Below are 11004 nucleotides of genomic sequence, written 5' to 3'. Positions count from 1 at the left end.
TCTATAACATACTCAATGATCAAGTTATTTTATGTTATTTTTGGTACAGATTCACTGTACCGTTTTATTTATCTTCTAATTTACACTTATTTTGTTAGATTAGGTGTTCATCTCAGCTGAACCGTCCTCATGATCAATCTCCTTCATAAGAGTCCACTTTCCAACTGATCCACTAAGGATGGACAAGGAGAGGAACAAGATGACTGAGAGGATATTGGATATCACCCTGGAGATCATCTACCTGCTGACCGGAGAGGTGAGGGGTTCTCAATGTCACCTTGACATCATTCTTATTTCTTCAATTAAGATTTTTCTTTTCTCATTATTAAAACCTGAGACTTTCCATCTTTTTGTTTCGCACTAGCCATTTTTTTCAAATATAAGTTACCTTACAATGTAGGAAATGTTTGTGACTTAATTATGTACAATGATTTTAGAATACTTTTTTGTTAAACCAATATCAACATTATCTAAGTGTTTAAGCTTTCAAAGTAATACACAAGTAGCTCTACTAATAGGCCCCCATGAGACCCTGAAACAACAAATAGCATTTTTTCTCTATACACAGGATTACATAGTAGTGCAGAAGTCTGGTGTGTCATCCAGCAGCCGTCCCTGTGTGTCAGGAGGATTGAGCAGGACCCAGAGCCCCATCACGGAGCCTCCACCTCACTCACTGATACATGAGAGAAACAATGACCAGAGGGTTCTAGAACTCACCAACAAGATCATTCAGCTGCTGACTGGAGAGGTGACTGCTGGGAATGGGACATTATACAGTAACACCAGGGGATGTGTCTGGGTGATGACTGTATCATTGTGTGTGTCAGGTTCCTATAAGGTGTGAGGATGTCACTGTCTATTTCTCCATGGAGGAGTGGGAGTATTTAGAAGGACACAAGGATCTGTACAAGGACGTGATGATGGAGAATCATCGGCCCCTCACATCACTGGGTAAGAGGAGACTTTCATTTCTTGTAAAGGAGAGAGCAGTTATGAGGGTCACCTATACACATCATCTAATAATCCTATATAAACAATGTATTTAGTCACTGTGTGTTTCCTACAGATGGATCCAGTAACAGAGATACCCCAGAGAGATGTCCTAGTCCTCTTTATTCACAGGATTGTACAGAGGAAAATCAGGTAGATGGAACTGAGCGTCTCACCAAATACCAAAGTGACTCTACACTATATAATATGTGGAGAAGCTGTGTTGGTCTTATAGACTGATATTCTCCTGTTTATTCTCCATTCATTGGACATTTGTGGACTTTTTAGGATGAGGACCTGACTGATAATAAAGTAGAAGATATAGAGGTAGAAGAAGAGACGTATGTGAGGGGTGATCAGCAGTGTAAGGAGAAGGAAATCCCTACAGATATCAGCACAGGTGAGTAATACACACTAAATAGAGAATATCCTCCTTGTTCAGTCACTACAACAATCTCCTATTCTACACTTTCCTTTGTCTGTACAAACTCATGAGGAAAAAGCAGGAAATTTTATAGGTGGATTGCAGCGTGGGAGTGAGGTGGTTATCAGAGACGATTAGTCAGAGGAAGATCTAACAAGGTGTGAGGGTGACTATTTTGAGATGAAGTTTGAAATGTATGAAGTGGTGGTGTTATTGAAGGCTTTGTAGGTGAGGGTGAGCCAGTTGAATTTTATTTTGGAGGACATTGGGAGCCAGTATACTTATTTGCAGAGTGGTGTGAAGGATGTGGAACGGCGAGAGAGGAATATCAGTCTTGTTACTCTATTAAGTACAAGGACCCTGGCAGACCCTGAGTGTCACCAGGCACCTGTTACTTGCCCCTTCGCTGTCTAAGCTGTCCATGCGGTCCGCAGGCTCTGCTGGTCTAAGATCTCTCTGTAGGACACTGCCCAGTCTGTCTACACTCCAGAGATCTCTCCAAAAACCAGTTCTTGGGCTCAGCCATCTTGGATCCAATCACCTGATCCTTCTAAGCCAGTCAGAATGCTGCTTCACCTCAGCTGACCGCAGCCTCTAATCAGCAGAAGCAGTTACCATAAAAGGACTTCCTCGAGCCCTAATCTGTTGCCAGTGCAACGTTGATTACTTAGACGCCAACCTGGTTTCTAGCAGTCTGCAGTCTACTCAGTTCCTTCTGCCCAGACAGTGCAGCCTGCATTCCAGTACTGTCCCGATTCAAGCATTCCGGCCTCAGCATTCCAGTTCCAGTCTGGTCCAGCATTTTGGGTCCAGTCCCGTCTTCTTTACTAATCTGATCACCTTCTTGCTACTCTTGACTTCTTGCCAATCTCCTGTGCCACTCATACTTAGTAATCTCCTGAACTCTCAGCAACCACCACCTGCACTTGTTCTTTCCCTCTCATGTTAAGGAACATAATCAGGCAGGCTACCCAGCTTTGTGCACGTAGTCACCAGTTCAGCTCCAGAGACTCAACCCATTCCTGGTACAGACAAATCCCTCGGTGTGAGAGGGAGACTGTCAAGCATCATCAGGTGAGTGTAGAGATAACGCGTAAAGGTCTGAAAATCCGCTAGTGGGGGAGATCTGGGGAGACGATTTGTATTAGAAGTACCAAAGGCTCCAGATCTGATTGAATTTATGTTTTTTTATTGTTAAGCTAAGCAGATCTTTTCTCCATGGTCACAAGGTGCCATATTTTATTATGCACCTGTTGTATGGAGGGGGGCTCAAGGTTCTTCCACTAACTACCTATTGGTCAACTGACCGCAGTGAGAATCTGAACAGACAGTTTGTCAGAGAATTTATCTAGGTCCTCAATTGGTAGGCCCAGAAGAAAGGACCAAGGGTCTTTAGGTATAAATGTTAGTGTCATTTTGGAGATGAATGTCTGGGTTGTCCCAGAATTTGATGATTTGGTGGGTAGCTGCACCAGATATGGTAGGATGAACCTAATTTTCTCACCTGAGAGGTATTTTTCTGTGATATGTTCACCCTCCAGTGCATGTGCGGTTAGTTTAGGTAGGTGACATTGGGCCAGAAAGTCTCATAATGACACAGTGTCTGGATGGGGAAGGGGGCAGGTTTATAGTTTGGGACATATGAATCTATGGCTTACTATAGAAATTTAGAAACTCCAGTGATTAGTTGTTTATCCTAAAGTGGTCCTAGTAGCCAGAACATTACTTTGAGACAGTTTGGCCCTCAGTCTGAATGCAAGTAACCTATCCGCTTTATGCCCTCTTTCATAAAAGGTCTTGTTGAACCACTTTAGGGTGTTCTCATCTTCAGCCGATAATAGAATAATTAGTTCCCCTTTGGGTGTAATTAGCTTAGCCAGCCTAAAGTTCTTATGTGTTTTATTGAAACTTTTATTTATTCTAGTGTTTTCTGGTTTCTCTTTTTTTTTCGAAAGTAGCAGCTCTGATTAGATTGCCCCGGATCACTGCTTTATAGCTGTCCCATAGTAGTACATGGAAGATCTCCAGGAGGAAGTTGATGGCAAAATAATCATGAATCTCCATGTCAATTTGCATACGCAATTGGCGGTTGAGGAGGGTCCTATTACTTCCAAGAGTGTCGACGTGGTCCAGAAAGAGGGTCCACTCTGTCTACTGTAACTGGGCCATTATCCGACCATGCGCTTGGTAATGTTCACCTTATGTCTAAACTGGTGTATTCGTTGTGCAGTGGGAGTAGAAAGTGTAGTCTCTCGTTGTGGGATCATTTATTCTCCAAGCATGGAACAGGAGGTGCTGGGTGAGAAGATGAACCAGAGCTTTTGAGTCTTTGGAGACAACTTGCTGGGTAGATTTTGGAGGGGCTTAGACCTGTCCAGATGGCTGTCAAGTGTGGTGCTAAAGTTACTTGCTATGACCATGCCACACCTCTGCAATGGCAAAGTTTCACAGAAAATATGGAAGATTCAAATTTGTTCTTTATTAGGTGGGATCGGGGACGTCAGGGGCGCACGGAGGATTGTCAGGGGGGGGGGGGGGGGGGGTTTCTCCCCGCCGACCCAAAATAAAAAAAATAACAGCAGCTCCGTTTCGCCAGCGCTGTCCTAAACAGCAGCCACGGCGCTGTCTAAGAAGCGTCTGCGGCGGTGCTGTATACAATACTGCACCGCCGCGACGCTTCTTTGACAGCGCCGCGGCTGCTGTATAGGACAGTGGCCACTTTGTTAGCGCAGGGGGGGGGGGTTTCTAGAGACTCAGAAACCCCCCCTGCGTGCGCCACTGGATGTGATGTCTGCCACCACAAGGCCGAGGTGTGGTTGGGCAGTTTCAGTTAAATATAAGTGGTATGATGAAAGGGAGTTTGGATTGGGGCGTAAGTTACAGAATGCAGTCTTCTTTTATTTGTCAAGGGGGACCTCGTGGCCAGATAAAAAAAACAGACAGCAGAGGAGGGAGGTGTGACAGGATGGACCGCCTATGCCACCCTGTCTGTTGTTGCTGGGAACCGGCTGGACTTACTTTGCCACCGTTCCCTTTCGTTAATTGGAATACGCCCCTCCTGCCGCAGTGGGAGGGGCCTGCTGCCACCACTGAGCTCCTTCTATGGCACTCAGAACCACGTTCCTTCTGGGTCACTGACGCTGCTAGCGTGTCTCCTTGCTGGTGTACCTGGCTGGTAACTCCAGACCTCTTATTATGGATCCGGGTTGCTGTGAATGGATCTCCCCTGGTCTATCATATTGACCAGGGCTGCTGGGTAGCGCTGAGCGTTGGCACTGGGGAATAGCTTGGGTCCAAACCGCAGAGACAGCCGGAGAACGGATTAGATTTTAGGGTCTAATCTGTAGATCACAGGAAAACAGCAATATTGAAGATGATTCCAAGCAGGTCTTTAAAGCAAGATGTTTATTGCTCACACACACTGGTGGAAGGTCCCAGTGTGATCAGGTCAGATGACAATTCAGAAGAACACTATATGCTCACAGAGCACATCTTTTATACAGTTCAGAAATAGTCTATTTTTAGAAACAGGATATACTCTATTGAAACCGAAATTTACATGCATTTCAAGGCTAACAAAATTTACACTTATCTATGAAATTCATTCTGCCAAAGGCCACAGTAACGACCCCTTGGTGAGGTCTTTGGCCAGAACAGACATGACACTTCATCACAAAACTTCGTTAGCACTTTCTGCTATCAGACTTCCTTGCACATGTCCTAATTGCAGGTTTCCACAAGCAACTTTACAAATCCTAAACAACGACACTTCCATACTAAATACATCCCAATACACACAAGACCTCCATCCACAAAGGCCTATTGTATCATATACATCAGAAATAAGGCTTATCCTTTAGTAAGGTGAAAACAGGAAAGACCAACTCTTCTATCCTGGTCTCGGAGATAACGACTTCCTATCTTACAATAAACAGAAATAAGTGCCTATGCAGTTATATAAATATGCGCCCTGCGCTATTTCCTTTAAATGCATTTTTACCAAAAGTTATTTAATAGTGATCCAGTCACAGGAGGAATAAAAATAAAATAAAAAATGTGAGTGATTGTAACCTATTCTTAGGTGCGGAAGTATCCGTCCACCCCCAGCACCCACAGATCTAAAGGAAATGGGCGAGTACCTTAGTGGGTGAATTATGTGGGGGTGCAGGGGGGAACTGGTATGTAGATACAAACACATCAAGAAAGGAGCAGGCACAACAAATTCAGTGTAAACCACCTACAGAATTCTAAACAGTTTTCAGCCTAATCTCCAAGCGAGTGGCTTAGTGTCAGAGAGGGTACACAGGGAGACAACATTATAATTTGTACTTATGTATTAACCTAGGCGGGTCCTTTTCTGGTTACTAGGTTGACGTGGAGGATGGTACTCAGTTCACTTAAGGTCCACAGTTGCAGATAGAGAACACATGAAATACAACTGTATGCTTGTGATGCCCAAGTGTTCTTGAACCTATTTAAAACAATGACAAAAGGTGCAATAATGAAACAAACCCACCAGTCTTAGAGACAAATGGAGAGCGTATAACAATTAACCTGATGTTTAATTGGGGGTGCCCATTGGGGCAAGATGAGATATAAGTAAAAAACCGAACAGAAGTCTGTGATTGACTGGCAACTGTCTTTCATAGTCCTTTGTGGTAGGAGGTCTTTTCCCTTGTTGCCTGGCGGGGTTGGAGATGGAGCAGTTGGTTGTGACAGCTTTAGCGTTTGGAGCATAAGTAGAGCTTCATCGGGGGTCCTAGTCGTCGGAACGTTACCTTCCGCCCTGACTTGGAGGGAGAAGGGGAAACCCCACCCAACCTACGACTTCCCGATTTTACGTTTGCGAATTCTCTTTTAACTTCATTTCTGATGGTTTCCTTTATGGCCCTCATCTCTGAGAGAATGGTAGCAATGTCTACTTTGGTTGAGGGGGCAGAGGGGTTTCCAAGTCCTCACCTGATTTGCTTCCCACAGGTGATGCAGGAGGCAGTTTTTGTGAGGAGCTTAGCTGGCCTGACTTGAGATAGGTGCTCAAGTGTCCCCCACAACTCACGTAAGAAAATAAAAGTTGTAACATATTTAGGAAGTCATATGGCAAATATCAGATACAGCTACATGAGGGCAGCGTAAGACCAAGTTTCACAGGGTATGAGTATAATATGGGTATAATAAGCTGTCCTTGGGGTGAGCTGGAGAAGATTATAGTGTGGTCTTCGGAAATAGCTAACTAAATAGCAAGACAACTGCTTAGAATTTCTGTGATGAAAAGCAGGATGTAGAATAAAATGAAGAGAGATCCGCAGAGGATAAGGGCAAAAGAGCATGGGCGAGTCTTCCAGTTGCTGCCCCTCAAAAAAAGTGTCGAGTTCAGTGATGCACCACAGGAGCATTATTACACTTGGCCCATGTGTGAGATTGTGGAGACCCACTTGCAATACCCATTGTCATACCGAAATCCGCTCCAATTCACAAATTGGGTGACACAAGTCAATAACACTTTTGATATTATTATATGCCTTGCTTTATAAATAATGTTATTCTGCTTTGCAGATTAAAAAGTGGATAAATGTCTTCTCTACATTTATTTGTGATTAGTGTAATGTTTTAATTATGTCTTCACTATTACCCCCATCATTGAGTTCACTGTCACTTTCCCTCACTGAGAAAACCCTGTTCTCTCTGCTTATGTTGATTTGTATACAAGAAACTCTATATGGTTAAGAGGGGTTTATGTAATCCATTGTCCACAAAAATTCTCCAATCTGGAAACTAACTCAACTGTGTTGTATTAAAAAGGAGAATTTGAGGGTCAAGAATTATATCTGTCTACAAGGCCTTTTCAACCTCATACATCGTAGGATAGATCTTAAAGGAAAATTTCACCTAAAACTGAAAATTCAGTTTCGGCTGGATTTCCATAAGTTATACAATATTACATAATTTCAGTTCTCTTCTGATTCTGCAGGTTTCTATCTGTCCATCAATGACCTCCTTGCTTTTTCTGCTGCTTGCTTGTTTTAAACATGCAGTGGTGTCATTGCTTCTCCTTCATGGAAATGGGGAATTTCATGGATGAGGGTTACAAACACCCTGCTGCTGTCAGACCACCTACCGACATTGGCTCAGGTATTGCTCCCCACAGGTTCCAACCAGAGAATTACAATTACAGGTTCTTTGTCTTCATTACAACAAAAAATCTGCAGGGCACCGTGGTGTGCACAAGACCTTTGATCTTGTCAATTTAAATTATTGGTGGCCTGGTATTGCCCAATGTATTAAGCGTTATATCTTGGCCTGCCCAAGCAATGAAATCACACCACCGCCCAGCAGTTTTCCTTAAACCCAGTAGCCTCTGGCCCTTGAAGATCTGTGTCCATGGACTTTATAACTGAAATAAGTTTGGGAAAACTACTGAAGGTCATTTAGGATTATCTTGCTTTATAATTGGCTTGTAGCAGTGTCCACACTGGCTTATTGCTTGTGTTAGCCGTCAAAAGGTTCTTATAGGTTCAGCTGAGCTGCGACATCGAAACTTTGGGAGTACCGTATGCCTCTTCTGCCTCCTCTCCCCACATTAAATGGTTTGACTGGAACCGATATGTCTCCAAAACATCAGTTCAGTCAGTCTCCTCGAGTTCCCCTCGCAACCTGTTACAGTAATATCTGGAAAGGGGCCTCTCAAGCTGCATACTGAACAATTTGTAATCTGTTAAGATGTTGGGATTTGTACATGCTGTTGCTTTTGATGTGTACTGATATGTACTGCCACCCTTCCCCCCCCCTTTTTACCTATCCTTCCCATACATTCCCCTTGTTTTTTGAGTGTGTAATTTTCTTTTTTGTGTATGTGTACCCTGTAATTAAAAGCTTTAAAAAAAATCATTATTGAAAAAAAAAAAAAAAAAAAAAGGTTCTTATAGCATATCCAGTCATCTGTCTCATGTCTTAAGACATGTGCAGCCTAAAATACAGCACATAGATGCATCTGGAGCAAAGATATGTAAGTCCTCATCATCAAGTAATCTTGCACCTGGTTTATGGATGCGCAAAAAATATATACGTCCTAAAGGGTGCATCTGTAGATACTGGCAGCTCGAAAATAGAACACACCTCTAAGGAGTGTGCTTAACTTGTGTCTGCACCCCCTTATTTAACGCCCAAATCCACTTTTCCAGGCATAGTGAAATATACACGTAAATACAGACACAAAATTTAGACGACAGGCCAAATTCCGATATGAAAATGCATGTTTGTAAAACTAAACGAGGCCCATAGTCTGGAAATTTTGGAGCAATACAGTTCAATATTATAAAACAGATGTTTCTACTGGATTAATATATCCATATATTTATTTTATTCCCAGCAGATGGACATATCAGCAGGAATACTGCAGAGGGACATCTCGGTTTTTTTCCAGATTATGAAATAACAGTTAACATCACACCTGACTCTCCAGGAAAAGTTGTCCTTGCTCCATATATGCATCCAGAACTTGACAGTGCACATATATCATCTAAACCTTCTTATGAAGAATGTTCTCTTGATAACTCAGCTATTGTTACATATAATACAGCTCATGGAAGAGATATGAGGTTTCCATGTCCCGAACGTGGTAAATGTTTTACCCAGAATACAAATCTTTTGATTCTTCAGAGAATCCATACAGGTGACAAGTCATTTCCATGTTCTGAGTGTGGAAAATGTTTTATAAAGAAGTCAGATCTTGTTAGGCACCAGAAAATTCACACAGGAGAGAGGCCATTTCCATGTTTGGTTTGTGGGAAATGTTTTACACAGAAATCAAACCTTATTAATCATCAGAGAATTCACACTGGCGAGAAACCCTTTTCATGTTCAGAGTGTGGGAAAAGCTTTACACAGAAATCAGATTGTGTTCATCATCAGAAAATCCACATGGTTGAAGAGAAATTTCCGTGTTCTTACTGTGGAAAATGTTTTGTACAGAAGTCAGATCTTCGTATTCATCAAATAATCCACAGAGGTGATAAGTCATATTTATGTTCTGAATGTGGAAAATGTTTCAAAAGCCCATCAACTCTTATTAGACATCAAAGAGTTCACACAGGTGAGAAGCCATTCCCGTGTTCTGAATGTGGGAAATGTTTTTCACAGAGATCAAATCTTGTCGAACATCTGGCAACTCACACAGGTGAGAAGCCATTTCCATGTTCTGAGTGTGGGAAATGTTTTAGAAAGAAATTTGATCTCATTAGACATCACAGTGTTCACACTGGTGAGAAACCATTTGGGTGCTCTGAGTGTGGGAAATGTTTTACACAAAAAGTTATTCTTGTAAAACATCAGAGATTTCACAGAGCTAAAGACATTTTCATATTGTGAATATAGGAAAATACATTACATAGCAATACATTTTTGATGAACAGCGTGCAGTTTGCTCCAATAATTGACAAATGTTTTACACAGAAAGTAAGTCTTGTCCAGGATTAAAGAACTACATCTCTTTCAATAATAAAAAAAGGCCATGCTGTCATTAAAAGGCCTCAATACTTACATTAGACAGCTTAAAGACATATATGGGAACTTGTCCACTATTAAATACAGAACTGCAGGTAAATGATTCAGCTGTGTCAGGCAACAGACTTCTGTGGCCTCTTATACTGTCTTCATGCTCTTACTAAGTAGGTTTCTGAGTTAACAGGTTCTTTTTATGTTTTGTGTAAATTGACTACTTGTCTGTGTACCGCTAGCACTTGCTTGGCTTCTCTTGTGTGAAAGCAAAGACAGTTCCAACAAGCTAATGTATAACCAAATGTAATAAAAAAAAATATACTTTGAATCGCTGAACAACTAAAAAAAAAACCACAGCAATTTTTATTATAGAATAAATCGATTTCATGCATAAAATAAAGCATCTGTAGATATCTATGAAAGTAATATAATGTTAATAAAAATAACAGAAGCTTCAAAATAAAATTGCATCATCACATCACAACTAAAGCAAAAGTGGGAAATGATCTGATTAGTGTAGATGTATGTTAATGCCAATAAACGTCTCTATAAGACACGGCAATCCAATATCACCAATGATGTTGAATGTAAATCTCCAGCCAGCACTGATAAAGTATAGTCACTCCTTCGCAGTGCCTTATATAAGTGGAAATTTCTCTCGATCTTACTTTGCATTAAGAGCACACCTTCAGAATATTGATTAAACTTTATTGGTCTATAGATCCATCAGGTGTCAGAAGATAATTAGCACGTCCAGTGCACTTCAAGCTTTTCCTTTTTAAGAGCGTAGTCAATAAAGTCCTTTGCTTAACACACAATGATTTGCAGTGCCAAACCCTAAGGCGTGTACCGCATTAAGAGTAAATATAGCCGATACTACATAAAACTTTGGTATAATGCAGCTCCTGCTAGGGTTTGTTAGTTTTTCTGTAGTGTATGGGCTTTTGGTCCCGTCAACACACCGCTTGCTCCCTGGGGAATGCCAATCTGCTACCTATTACTGACTCAGTGGGATCACAAAACATATTTCTCTGAATCATACCACCAAACTGCCAAGAACCCACAGTGTTTCTCAGCTGGTGACAAAGTCCAAC

At 41.8% G+C, this 11004-nt stretch overlaps 1 protein-coding gene across 1 annotated transcript in view; it reads left to right on the top strand.

The window, feature by feature from the left end:
* The first annotated feature begins 275 nt into the window (after positions 1 to 275).
* LOC142160629 (uncharacterized) overlaps positions 276 to 11004 on the top strand; it is a 30749-nt gene continuing 20020 nt past the window's right edge. Inside the window, exons 1-5 of the mRNA XM_075215492.1 lie at positions 276 to 751; positions 831 to 954; positions 1070 to 1146; positions 1282 to 1393; positions 8784 to 9777. Of these exons, the coding sequence (XP_075071593.1) occupies positions 428 to 751; positions 831 to 954; positions 1070 to 1146; positions 1282 to 1393; positions 8784 to 9777 (1631 nt within the window). The 5' untranslated portion in view covers positions 276 to 427. The remainder of the gene's footprint in view (positions 752 to 830; positions 955 to 1069; positions 1147 to 1281; positions 1394 to 8783; positions 9778 to 11004) is intronic.

Source organism: Mixophyes fleayi, chromosome 6 (genome assembly GCF_038048845.1).
Source record: "Mixophyes fleayi isolate aMixFle1 chromosome 6, aMixFle1.hap1, whole genome shotgun sequence".
Lineage (NCBI taxonomy): Eukaryota > Metazoa > Chordata > Amphibia > Anura > Limnodynastidae > Mixophyes > Mixophyes fleayi.
The sequence above is the reverse complement of the archived record's forward strand: the minus strand, read 5'-3'. Positions and strand labels throughout refer to the sequence as shown.